Here is a 14,102-nt window from a genome sequence, read left to right as displayed (position 1 = left end):
AGGGACAGTTTACAAAATACATGTTTATCTCATGTTATCTACTCAAAATCACCTGCTGAGATAATGCCACACTCACCTGGGTTTCTCATCATAAGTTATTCACTTGTGTTGGCACAGTTCTCAGCTCAAATACCTTTTCCTTTGCACCTCTTCCAGGCAATACCTCACTTCTAAACAGGGCTTGGTTAACTGGAGACAGAGAGGAAGGAGATCAGGAATGATAAGCTGGAAAAATTATATAGTGGACAGAAAAGGGAGTAGTACACAGAGATGGAGTATGGAGAAGCCAGAGATCAGTGGAAAGGAAAATAAAGCAAAAAGGAAATACATTTTTATAGCAAAAATAAGAAGAAAAAATGCAACAAGCTGTGTATTTGATCTTGGAATCATAAAATGTCCAGGTCTTCTCTGAATGTTTTCTTGAAACCCACTAGAATGATATTTTAAATGTGTGAGAAAAAGTAAATATAGAAATGCAAATCAGTCCTGACAGATTAGCCTAACAATCACTTTTTCTGGAAAGCAGAAGGCCGACGACAGTTTAGCAGTTTATTTTGAGAGCTGAGTAGGATGGCGTATTTTTACATTAAACAATATTCACTTTAGTTTTCTTGTGTTTATTTTTGTCTGAACATATCCTTATAATTCTCCACCACTCAGTAAACAGTCCTACATTTGCCTGAATTAATAGGATAAATATTGCCAATTTGTTAGAAGAGAAAATGATAAATGACTTGAATACATTAAATGTGTTTGGGGCATATTTAATCCATAAGCCTCATGTTAAAAGCGCCAACATTATCTTATAAAATTTTACTATCAACATGATCTGGGAAGCATTCTTGTGGTAGTCTCATACAGCTCCTCATTTATGCTGACATAAAACACTGGCTGTGCTGAAATATCAGCTCACATGGAGCTGTGAAGAGCTGTTAGTTGTGCAGTCGCACATGAAAATGCTAAATAATCATTAGAAGAAGGCACGCTCTGGGTGTGGGGTCACAGCAGTGAGAGACAGAGAGCCTTTAAAAGCCTGGAGTGCTGTGGTTGAGGGTCCTGAGAGCACTTGAGGTGCACTCAGGGGTTTTGCTGATTTAGTGCCAGAGCTAAGAAGGCATTTTGAGAGATGTGATGCCTTCATGGAAGCCGCGCTTCCTTCAGGAGTGGTGGTGTGGGATCCAGAGTCTGCTGGTGCTTTTTGCTTTTAAAGAAAAGTCAGTTCTCTGTTGTGCAGAAGCAACTTGTGGCTGTAGGAGGAGGTGGTGCAAGAGTGAGCTCAGCTTGCTATCTTGTGGTAGCACCAGCATTTCTGGGTCAGCTGGGGTTGGAGTTCCCTGCTCTTCTGCTCCTTACCCTTTTGGCTATTTTACTACATTTTTTTTTTCCCCAATAGTGACTATAAATGCATAAACTCTGCTGGTGTGAAGGACAAGGTGCCACCTCCAGCTCAAACAGCAGCCTTTAAGAGATGTTGTCTCATTAGGCTGTAACCAGTCACAATGTCTGACATGTCTGGTTTGCTTAGGAAGGATGGTTCCTTTGCCTGAGTGCTGGTTTGGAAGTATCTCATAGGAGCTCACTTTGCATTTTAACAGCAAGAACAAAATATCTTCTTTATTACATGCTCCGAGATCAGGCTTTATTTCTTTTTTTCTTTAATTTACTTCCTTTAAGCATCTTTTACAAACAAAGGGAAACGAAATATGTTATAAAATAAGAAAAAAAGTCAATTCTTGGTTTTCTTATAGCAAGAGAAAGCTAAAAATGCTTTTCTCATAGCATTGCTATCTGGGCCTGTAATGGGGAATTTCTTGTAAAATTCATAGTAGTTCCTAACTTAACTTTACAGGCTTTGTCTAATGCCTACTCTTCTGCAGTCACATGGAAAAAATAAATTGAGGAAAATTGTTGTCTCTGACACAAATCAAAATCAAAATCTGTGTTGCCTTGAGGGCATGAGAATAGATGGAAAATTGATAAGGTACACGGGTGAGGAAAACATATTTTAGCCTCAAAAACCAGACCATCTCTTTTCCAATTTCATCAAGTGGAATGTTATTTCTTTTTAAGGGTATATAATTAATGAGTATATATGTAAGGCTGGTTGATCCAAACCAAGATCAGTTTACTTAAATGTAGCTTTAGTCAAGACTAAATAATAGATATCTAATTGTGCAAATCCTGCTCTGTTTGCTTTTGTGTTTGTGGTTTTTATTAGCAGATGCATGTATACATAGATGCTGTACATTTACGTAAAGATTTGTGTGTATCTTTGCATACATGAAGAACACATTTGTTTTCCTCTACCACCAAAAATGTAAATTGTGCTAGCAAAATGCATAATGTTATGGTTGAGAATGTAAAGGCTTTAACATGAGGAAATTAAGAAACAAATATATGCCCTCAGAGAAGTGATGACTTTTAAGACTCAGTCATGCTGGACCATGAAGTTTTTAGGAGAGAGGTAATGCTAATTTATATGATTACACAGTGCTGAATGCACGGTCGGTGTTCTATAAGTAAACAGAAAAAAAATAACAAGTATGTTAGAATGGTGAATTTGGCAGGTTTTTTTTCAAATGTATGCATTTGAATGATTAAAAAACCCCAGTCAGTCTCAGGGTCTTTGTTCAGTTGATGTATTAATTAGATCAGTATTACAATCAAAACAAAAAAACCCCAGCCAGGCTGATTTGGGAACTTGAGTGTTTCCCCAAGACTGCAGGGGTACAATGGTGTGTGGGTCTGTTCCACACACATTGCTGAATTATGTGTGTGTGTGCCCTTCATAGCACTGCAATGTTTTCATGGCAAACACTGCTACATCTGAGTCGATCTCCCTGGAGCTTTTAGAGTTATAAGGCTTGTAAAATATAACTTGGGTAATGTTTAGCTTTAATGAGTTCTGTGGCTGCTGTCCTGTCATGCCCCAAAGTCTCTGTACAGCTGCCTTGCACAGGCTCCTTGAATCCACCAGATTCAGTTTTTCTTTAAAAAAGGGAAACTGCTGCAAAAGGGCATCAAAGGCAGTGTAAGAACTGTATTTGGCAGCTATTTAAGTAGAGCTCATACTGCAGAAATAGAAACCTGCTTTGTTTTGCAAATTTGATAAAGATGCCTTAAAAGCAAGGACTGGAAAGGGCAGCTCACTGCCCTCATGATGAGGGAGGTTGAGCCAATCCTTGTGTGACTTTGAGGAGGGGATGACTCAGGAACCCATGGCATGGTGCCCAGCCAGGCTCTTCCTTGTCAGTCTGTCCTCCTTTGCACTAAACCAGCACCAACTTCTGTGGTAATAAAGCTCTCCCAGGTCATCAATTCCCAGCACAGTCCGTGGCAGGGTCTTCAGAAGTGACAGAGATGTCCCAGTGTAAGGAAGTGACTTTGAGGACTGGAGAAGGACCTCTGTGCACAAAAGAACTGACTTTTCAAAGGACAGCTGCTCTTCCAGTGGGAGAGGCTGTAGCTTTCAGCCTGTCTTTGTCAATGAATGCAGAGAAAATTTATTTCAAACCCGCCTTGGAAGCCCCTGCCAAGATGCTGTAGAGAGCTCTGTTACCAGGTAAAAGAAGGTGAAGCCTTTAATGAAGGGAGAGAAAACTTCAGGAAAAAAGTTCTGCCTATTATGGATAAATAGTCCTGTGGAAGCTACTTGATCCAAGGAAAGACCTGTGCAGTAAATTGCAAGTGACTTTTATCTATAGTGCACTAAACCAGAAATTAAAAGTTTGGGACATAATGAAAGCTGAGGAGAAAAGAGATTAAATATGTTTGAAGATTTGAGAAAATGAGGTGTATTAAAGCTAGCTAGAACTAATGTAACACAGACCATAAATTCATTGTGCAATTTTATCTTCAAATCCTTTTGACTGAACTGTAACTTATAAGTCAGGAAGTCATCCAGTCTTAGTGTAATATCTTCTAGTGGTCCACTGCATCTCTGAAAAATTTATCCACATGGCTAATTCCCAGAATTAATTATATTGCTTTTGAATAAGCTTTCAAATAGCTGAGGATCTCACATGAGCAGAAATTATACAGCAGAAAGTGAAACTAGTTAAATGAGCTATAAAATACTGAATCACATAGGAGAAGGCCACCTTTTATTTGGCTTCACACTTCTGAGTGCTTAATTGGTTTGGTTTTACTTGCTATTAATCCAGTGGGGAGGGCCTTGCTTTGATGGCAGTAATTGCCCACTGCCCTGCTAACCAGCAACACTGTCCATGGGGCACTCTGTTAGACAGAGTGATGTAAAAGCTCCTTTGGTGATTAATTTTCAATGTCTAATTTCATTTATTTGCCTGAATGTCACTTGTGAGACATTGCTTTGGGCATTTCTTCACACTCCTCAGGATATGGGGTAGCTTTTTTGAAGGCATCAGCTCCTTCTGCTGTGATGGGATAAATGGGTGCAACCCGTGCAAAAGTGTCCACGCAGTGGTTTGTGTCTATAAAAGTGGCCTTCCATTAATCTTGTAAGACAAAAAGCTGTCTGGCCTACAGTTCTGAAACTTTCCATTAATTCTGTGTAGGATTCCCTGTTAGACAAAACAGCTGTGGGGCTTGAGAGCTCAGCCAACATCTGCTGAAGTACCAATTTGATGTACAAGTTTACTTTTGCAGAGCACAAAGCTCAATGAGGTTTGGATCTGGGACCAGATAAAGGATAACAAGTATTAACTACAAGGCAGAGAATTCTTATATGAGGCAGCCTGAATTTTTAGCTCAGAATAATTTCTTTCACTCTGGAATTTCATGCTTTGCTTTGGCTCTTTTTTTTTTTCTTTGAAAATCTTTATCTTCTGTCCTTCAAACAGTTCACTGTCAACTGTGAGACTGCAAAACCTTTTGGTTTCGGTGCTCAAAACTGCAGCTGTCCTTTCAAAAGTCAGTATTTCTGCATTCGCAGTAAACTACACGATTCTACATTACTGCTCATGTGCTCCTAAAGGGCTGCCTTATATTATTTTTTTTTTTTCTTTGCTGTATTTTGGTGCAATGTGAACAATGTGGTACATTCAGGTGTCTTACATAACCAGCAACACCATGAGTCATCTTTCGAGAGTGACTACTGACTGAACTGGCATGAGCTCAGATGGTGAAAAATGTGCAGTTAGAAAGTGCTTTAAAAAAGGATAAAATGAATCCCCCAACCATTTCTTTTCACACTATATGTTACCATAGGAGTTATTTTTGCTGTAGGGCAAAGGCCCAAGAGCGTGTGAAGGAGTGATCTCCATTGTTCTTTAGCACATAGATGTGACTCGTGTCAAATAAAATGATCACAAAAACCCCAAAAACTTTACCTAAGGAAATCCCACTGAGGCAAGGACATGATGACTCTCTCCCCTGCCCAGATACAGTGCAGGGTTTATATATGGAATCCCTCCTGGTCACCTCTCCAGAGGGAATAGCACAAGGAGCTGCTGGGGTCAGAGCAAAACTGAAGGCTGCTTGTAGTGTGTAAGAAGCTGGAGATTTGAGAGATCACAAGTTCTTTATATCCTATTCCAAAAATACTTTGCTTTTTGTACTGAACAAAGTTCACCCAAATTGAAATAAGAGCACATCTCTCTTCCTAATTTCTCTAACTGGTCCAAAGAAAAAGAACATCTCTTTTAAAGGGTTTGTGGATAACTACTTTAATGGCCATTGAAACTTTCTTGTGATCATCTGTGGTCTGCCAGCTCTAGGTGAGAAAATTCTTCAGGCCCTCTTTTGGAAAGTTCCTACCGCTGACATGAGAAGATTTAGAAATTAGTTTCTTCAGCTGGTCATCTCCTAACTTATTCTTTGTGCAGTATTTCGATTGCACTAATAACTTTGAGCTCAAATTTCATAAAGAGCGGTGGCTGTGAATATTATATATTATAGAACAGATAAATTACAAAATAGATGCATCATTAAGATGGAGGTAAATTACTTTGTCTCTCCTTTCTTGGTAATTGAGTAGAAATTTACTCCAGTACTTTATTCAAAAAAAAGGCCCTCAATTCTGCAGCTTGGTTACATCTATACACAACAGGCAGCACGCAATGTGTGAGGCAGAAGATCAGCTTGGGGAATGCTATTTCATTGCTGTTCTGTGAAGAAAGTAAGTTTTGCTGTGTATGAGTAACAATTTTAAGTACTCCTGAGGCTGATGTTTATGGTGCTAAATGACTAGAAGCTCTGCAGTTACTTTTACTGGATATAAATGTAGACTTCATGCAGGCTAAAGCCCTCTGTCACAATGCAGGAATAGCCCTCTGGTCTTATTATAGTGATTTTCAGCTCTCAGGATGAAGTTTTCTGGGTCTCCACAACTCATGGGGAATAACTTCATAATTGTGGTGAAAGGGGTGTGCAGGGGTAGCTGTGCTCCAGCTCCTCCTTGAGACTATTTTGCTGACTGTGGGGATGTTCGTGATCTGGCTGCCCAGTACTGATGGATCTGGGGTTAAATTTCTTCCAGCAGCACTGCTGCAAGCACTGGAATCTGCTTGCCTTGGGTGCCTCAAGGCTGCTGGGATGCAGGGTTTGTTAGGTAACACAGATTCTATACACAATTTCTCATCAGAGCTTCTCTTAGCCCTCGATGCGCTGCTCCATTTATGCAGCATCTGCTGACAGAAGCCTGTGTGGGAGGTGGTATTGTTTGTGTTATTTTCCCTAGAAATAGAAGATACTTGTGCTGAATAAGAGGCAGAATTACTGCACAGCTTTTGGAAAAAAAAAAAAGTTTCTTTTTTAAGTATTCATTTTTTCATCTTGGATATGTTATTTTTTGCCCTTGCCCCCCTCTGTGGGTAAGGGGGGGGGGGGGGGGAAGCTTGAAGAATTGTGCTTTTCTGCCCATTGATAAACGTAATGAGATTTGAGTGTCAACATTAAAATGTTCCGTGTCATCAGCTCTGTGAAACTGCAGTGAAATATGGAAGCGAGGGAGAAAAATCTCCGTTTTCAGCCTGGCTGTGTCCCCTGCTAGGGTGCTGTGGGGAATGTTGATAAACACTGGGAAGGGCTGAGAGGTGGCAGAGGCAGGTGAGGAGCCCGTGGCTTCTGAGGGACCACAGAAAGCTGCCACTGCATCTCCTCCTGCATCTGAGTGCCAGAGGCTCCTAGTTAGGGGAAGCCTTTACAACTCTTCTGTTTTTGCTTTCCCTGGATCAAGGAAACAAGCGATGCAATGGAAATTTTTAATAAACATTTCTAGCAGGAATAACATTTTACATCTCCCTCTGCCTCTGCTGAGTAAGTGCTGTTAGCTCCAATTGTTCATTACTGAGGAAAGTCTTCTCCAATCCATCTCTAGCAGCTCTCCAGGTAGAGGTGATTTATTTTTTTTTTGTTACCTGGCATGGCTGTGCTGTCACTGCTGCTGCTGCTTGGGCTAATAGACATAACTGCTGCCGTGGACGTCGCTCCTAGAATAAAAGCGGGGTCAAGGTGGAGAGGTGAAAAGAATCGTGAGTAACCCGGGCTTTTCCTTCTCTTCTTCTTCTTCTCAGCTCTCTGTTGGAAGAAATGTGTTAGGCCTCATTTCACTGTGTAATTCTTCCTCTCTGTGAGGTTGCTCTCTAATAGCAGCCTTAAGGCCGTGTAATTTAAGTATTTAGATATGCAGGTGGAAGGCACGGGCCACACCTTGCGTGAGCTGCACACATCTGCAGTACAGTCCTGTGTCTCACTGCACCCTCTCCAAACTGCCTGTGCTGATTAACTCCTTTCTTCCCAGGGACCTGGGACAAGTCCAGGCTGCACCTTTTCTCTTTATAGCCTTAGCATTTTGCATGCTGTTTCTGCTGTTAGCTCTGATAAAGGCAGCAAATCTCACAGGTCTGCAGTTTGTGTGAAAGAACCTTGTAACCCCAGTGATTGTAACAGCTAATTTTGTGGATATAAATGCATAGCCGTACTTTAAAATCAGCAGATTTAGGTAAGGGAATGTAAGGTAGAATTGCAGCTTGTGAAGGGTTTAGGAGCGCTGCACTTACAAAGAGAAAAGAGCATTTACTATTAGAAAAGGAAAGTAGATGAGTCATCATAATATTTGTGAGTGAGACTTCCTACTGCACACACAGCTGCTTGACTGAAATAACCAGATGATTATTTCCATTTAAAGGGCAACTCAGTTCTCGCTGACATTATTCCTTTTTCCTGTCCAGCTATTTATAAACAAGAATTCCCATGATGGGCAGCATAATATTAGCATTATGCCTGTAAATATTTGCTGAGGTTTTGTTTTGGGGTTTTTTTCTTTTCTTTTTTAGAAACACTTAGATTACTAAAAGAGAGAAGGAATATTGAAAATAGAATGAAGGTTTTCTGTTGAATTCAGCTAAATGTGATGTGGTTGCTTGGGTAATATATGTGATGAAAGTCCCTAAAATAACCGGAACTTGGAGAGCTGGCTGTTGATATCCTTGGAATAGGTGAAATTTTGTCAGTCCTCTTATCTGGAAGCTTATCTGCAGCTTGAGAATTTTTTTTTTCCCTAAAGCATGAAGATGATATTAATAAATCTGCTGCTTCTCTCAGCTCCCATATCAGTAGCATTAAGGGAAGAGGTGATGGACTCAGTGGAAGTGAGAACTGCCTTGCCCACTCACAGGTACTTCACATCCAAAGCCCACACTGCAGGGCATGAATGTGTGCATAAGGGATGCACAAAAATAGCAACCCACAGCTTATAAATATTTGAATACATGAACTTGTTATGACTAAAAGAGCCTTTTATTTTACTCATTGTGGAAACTGAGGCACAACTGAAATATGCTGAAAGAAATTTCTCCATAGTATGTTTCTTTCTCGGTAAAAAAGCCTTCTAAAATGACTATCTGTACATCTGTTATGAAAAAAGCCAGATTCAAAAGTAAAACTACTCTACATTCAGTTTTGATTCATTGACTTGCAGGGGTTTGAAAATTTCTGATTCAGAGTATTCAGTCTGACTTTTTTTTCCTGTGAAGAATTGAAATAGATGGTGATATAGACATCAATGTCTCACAAAAGCATTAAAAAAATTAATCAGCTTGTGATGTCCTTTAGCTGTGATAAGTAAATTATGCAAAAATTCAGAAGTCTAAGACCACCACCTGTTTGAAAATTGATTTGCAACCACAATAGTTCATTTAATGTCACCTGTATTAGCTATTAGACTTTATTGATTCAAATTACTTGTTTTTTTCTTTCAGGACAGGGTGCTTTTAAGCCAGCACATTAGCATATTGCTGTATTTTGTTAAAGGAAAAATAGGCTGTAAATCAGTTGTTATAGCACCTTGATATTGCGTTACTTGATTGCTTAGAGACATCATTTGTTGAATGTATTAAAAGTTATGGATCTGAATCAGGTCTCCTTGAAATTAAGAGATGTTTAGGGTAGCCTTTACTGTTTCTTTTATTTAAATTTTAGCATCAGTCTCACAAATAACAAGAAGATTTTAGAGGAATGCCATTCCTTGTATACTATTTGTCTTTTGTTATCCATGATGTCAAAATTTCTCTAGTAGTGGGGATGCAGATTATTATGCAGATCTGGATACTCTGAGCAGTAGAGAGTTAATTTCTGAGAGAAAAAATGTTGGGTAATCATAGTTGATAGAATACTTGTTGATTGCTATTAATGCTGTATATTTGCCTGTCAGTTGACATCGCACTTGAAGATGTTCTCTTGCTGGTTCATTTTTGCACATCATAGTTAATGTTCTAATGAAAAGAAATATTCTGAAAATGCTTGTGATTGTGTGATGTATGTTTCTGTTTAACTGGGTTGCACTCAAATTCCATAGTTAGAACCAAAAAGTATGACATTACATGAAAGGGGACATGGCTGGTTTCTGCATCTCTTAACTGAAATTTTCACTAAAGCATTTAGATGCAGCAGTTTAGCAAAGCATTAAAAGTAATTTATATTTACAATATAAAGAGATTTCAAAATATTTTTGCTCCAAGTGATCTTTTAGAAGACAGAACATCCTTTCTATAGGTTCTCTGTGATGCTTCTCCAAAAAAGATCATGGTATGTTAAGGGGCATGAGAAGCTGTCCAGAAAAGCTGTAGTGATCCAATTTTAGTCATTCTTTTCAAGGTCCAGCAAGGACCACAACAAAACTTTGATTTCTATGGCTGGCATTTGCTTTATCTGAGCTCACACCTCATCAGATGAAGTTTTCTTCTATACTTTTCCATAGGGGATCTTGGAACTGGGAAATCTGTAGCCTGGTTCTGCTCCTTTGCAGCTCAAATGAATGAAGTCAGGAGAAGGGAGACAAATGTTATTTTCTGAAAAATAGAACTGCAAGAAAAAATAGTTTGGAAGGAAAATAAGGGGGCTTATTCCCACAAGAATCTGTAGTTTCTCTAGGGTGGGGAAGGGGGATCAGTGTATAACTTGGAGACAATATTAAGCTATTTAAATATGTAAAAATAGCACTGGTTAATTGCTTATGCAATGATGTCTTATTCTGGCACATTATTACTTTTATGTGATCACTTCATTTTTAAGAAAGCCAACAATTATTGTTTGAATGCCTGTACTTTATGATTTACATGCTTATGATCATTGTAAATGATGCAAAATCATCTCATGGTTTGATACCAAAATGGCAATGTATTTAGACTGTCTTACTATCTCTCAGAAAACTGTATTGTAGAGCAATATCCTGGTTATTATTAACTGCTATACCCTGCATGTAATGTTTACACTGAAGACTTTAAAAACATATTTTCTGACATTTATATCTTTACATATTTTAGTTGTACTGTGTGTAATTCTGTTTTTGATAAAAACTTAATCAGAATTGCTTAATCTGTGAATAATTTGTTTTCATTTTAAAGGGAATAAAATCATAATTTTTTGGTCAGGTTTTGGATGTAAAGGTCAGAATTTAAAATTTCCCAGAGTGAATAGCTGCAGCAGATGTGTGTCTTTCATATTTCTGGTAGAAAGATGAACATACGAATAACAGAATTATGACATTTTAAGATTTTACAAGGCATCAGAACTATTCTTTCTGTTGTTCAATTCATTTTGCATTTCAGATAAAATGCTTAGGATCAGCATAACCGGTTTATTTACTGTAGTTGGCACTAGAAATAACAAATAACATGGTCTTTGTTTAACCATTAATATTATTGTTATTAGGAATGCCACTAATATAGAAGTAGTAAAAAAATTGTTCTTAATGATTCTTTATGTGTGGAAATATATATATACATAGACATATATATATATATTTATATGTAGCTATGTATACATACATATGTAGGTACTTTGGGCACATAAAGAACTACTTTATTAAAAGCTTCAACATTTTTCTGTTGTGGTGCTAAAATTCTGTCATTAACCTATCAGTCATTTCTCAGTGAGTCCCAGTCCTGTATTTTCTCTAAGTAGAGGGAATATGCTAATATTTTTAACTTTTTTTGCTAAATATATCATGCTGATTTTCATTCATTGATTCATAGGTTGTAAATTTCTTATTATATTTAGTACTCGTAATTTTTACTTGTTCTCTCTAGATAAAGAAACAGAGTCCCAACTTTGTTATAAAGCAAAATCTAGCTGTGTCTTTCCAAGTTTCCTCAGACTGATCACAATTTAGACAAGCTGAACTGTGCATTGGGGTTAAATCTTGCAAGTTGTTCCATGGTTTATATTTGAATATCAAATGAATATATCTTTCAAGTAGTTTTGATGAGAATGAAAAGGAATCTGATATGTGGTTTTGCCTGTATGGATCCTTAAAAAAAAAAAAAAAAAAAAAAAAAAAAAAAAAAGATTTTACTTTAATGTTGCTTCCTCAAATAAAAATATGCTTGAAAAGAAAAGGATGAAACCAAGACTGAAAGAGATTAGGAGGTCTCAGGTGACACTGCCCAGGGACACCAGTGTCTCTGTGCCCATATCTCCACATGGCAGTGACCATTAGGATTTCCAGCCAAACAGCTGCTGGAAGTGTATCACCAACAGGAGATTAATTTCTCTGCCCAGATGAGCTATCTTGATTTGATGAAAAAAAGTTCAGGTACATAGTTAAAAATTAATGTTCTTTTAAAGAAACCAGCAGGTTCCTTATCTGTAAGAAGGGAGTAAAACATTTGTCCTTCTTGAAGAGCTACAGAGCGGTCTTTGATGTTCAGATTTCCTCTTTTATTGCAGTATTTAACCCTGACATGTTCCAAATAATTTAACTGCAAGTTTGCATATTAATATTATCATCTGGCACTAGAGGCTTCTTTGGAAGCTTTAAATAGAACAGCAAATCAAAACCATTTAGGGATCTTTGGTGGTCAAAATGTAACCAGGAAGGTTCAACACAGCCTTTCCTAACCTTGAGGCTGTTTTCAAAGCACTTCCACCCCTCCCCTTTCAGGTGGTTGTATTTCTCACAAGAAATCTCACTTCACACAACAGAGCAAAGTGTTTCATCACAGACATTCTAATGTCAAGGAACTCAGTATATAAAGAGAGCTATGAGCAGAAAAGACAGCTGCCCTTAGATGCTGGAGCTTTTTTTTCTCCTGAAGTAGATGAGGCTGATAAGAAACTCAGAGGGATGGTGAAAAAAGGCATTAAGAAAAGAAGGAGAGGTATTTTTAACAGGAGAAAAAGAGAGAATTGGAAGCAAACAGAAAGGGGGCAGTTAAATAGCTGAAGGCCGAAGGAAAGTAAAGAAAAAGGAAAAGAAAGATAAGAAGGAGAAAAGAAGAGAATCTGGAAGAGCATAAAAGAAACTCTTTCTGAAGTTAACATTTAACTAATTTGCAGTTTCTCATGCAAACTACTTAGTCTGTGGGATTAACTTGAGTGTCCCACTTCCATCATACTGTCTGTAGCATCTGGGAAATAATCTCTTATGTCAAGAAATAAATTTATTTAGAACTTTTAATTTGTCTAAGTTTTAAGAATAAAATGAACTCTTTTACTTTAAAATTACTTCAGTAAGATTTTACAGTTGAGATCAAAGTAGATGACACTGCTTCATAAAAGCATAGAGGTTTTGGAGTAATTAAAATTTGGAACATTTGGTGCCCCAGAACTTTTGACCTTTAATAAATTTGAATGGAATTGCATTGAATTTCAGTGTGCAGGGTAGCATGTGATAGACAGGCAGTGAAGCTGCTCTGAGATTATATTTCTGTAACACACTCCTCAAATTCAAGAGGTCCCTTAAATGACTTGAAGTACTTACTGTACTTACTTGAAGAGAAGAAAGCATAATTTCTTCTATTTAGTCTAATTTTGGGAAAAATTATTTTATTAACATTTAGAAACTTTATTTTTTTTCTTATTTCTGAATAACAGAAAAAAAAGTGTTCTTTTGATGACTTAGTTATGTTGAGAGATAATTGCCCATTTCCCTTTGTGGACCTTCCTGTACCATTTTTTAAAGCCAGCCTGTGTATATTCTCCTCTAAATATATTCACTGACAGTTTATTTTAAATCATTCTGTAGTTGAATCATAAAACTTTATTTGTATTTCCTAATAATTACAAGAGCAACTTAATCCTTTTTTATTCTAAACACTTTATTTTAGCTATGATCTGAGGACAATGGAAGAGTTAACACAATTCTCTACATGAGATACTAAAATCCTCAGATCTGCATTCCCAATTTTATTCTTATCTTAGATAGCCAGACTCACCAATAATTCATCTCTCTCTGCCTCCTTGCTTGGAGATATATGGAATCATGAGGCACAAGCACTCAAAGATGAACATGAGGACCACCCAGTACCTAGATAAGCAGATTATGAGGCTCTAATTCTTGGCTTTCCTGCCAAAAGCACCATTATTAACTCCAAACATCTAAATCCATGATTAGGAAGTCTCAAGAAATAGAAAAGTGCGCTTCCTTCTCATTCCTCTTAGGGCAAACTTTAAGCCTTGTATGTAGATATATTCAGCTCCTCCATTTTCAGGCTCTTTCCCAACTCAAGCAAGACTGAAACACTCACTGCTCACCTCCAGGGCTGAGAGCTGTAACTGGGACATTTTTTTGTGTCCCACTGCTGATGAAAGGCCAGGATTGGAGTCACAGGTAGGGGTGAAAAATTTCAGAATCACAGATAAAGGTAGGGGTGAAAAGTTTCAGAATCACAGCACTTTATCTG

The 14,102-nt window shown here is 37.8% G+C and overlaps 1 protein-coding gene across 4 annotated transcripts in view; it reads left to right on the top strand.

The window, feature by feature from the left end:
- ROBO1 (roundabout guidance receptor 1) overlaps positions 1-14,102 on the top strand; it is a 684,128-nt gene that overhangs the window by 183,981 nt on the left and 486,045 nt on the right. The window contains exon 1 of one of the 4 annotated variants that reach the window (XM_063150063.1): positions 6,892-7,236. The exons of 2 other annotated variants lie outside the window; for them this stretch is intronic. In XM_063150063.1, the coding sequence (XP_063006133.1) occupies positions 7,167-7,236 (70 nt within the window). In that variant the 5' untranslated portion in view covers positions 6,892-7,166. One more of the 4 variants, XM_063150062.1, reaches the window with a different exon arrangement.

This window comes from Melospiza melodia, chromosome 2 (assembly GCF_035770615.1).
Source record: "Melospiza melodia melodia isolate bMelMel2 chromosome 2, bMelMel2.pri, whole genome shotgun sequence".
NCBI lineage: Eukaryota > Metazoa > Chordata > Aves > Passeriformes > Passerellidae > Melospiza > Melospiza melodia.
This window is presented reverse-complemented; position numbering and strand designations above follow the sequence as displayed.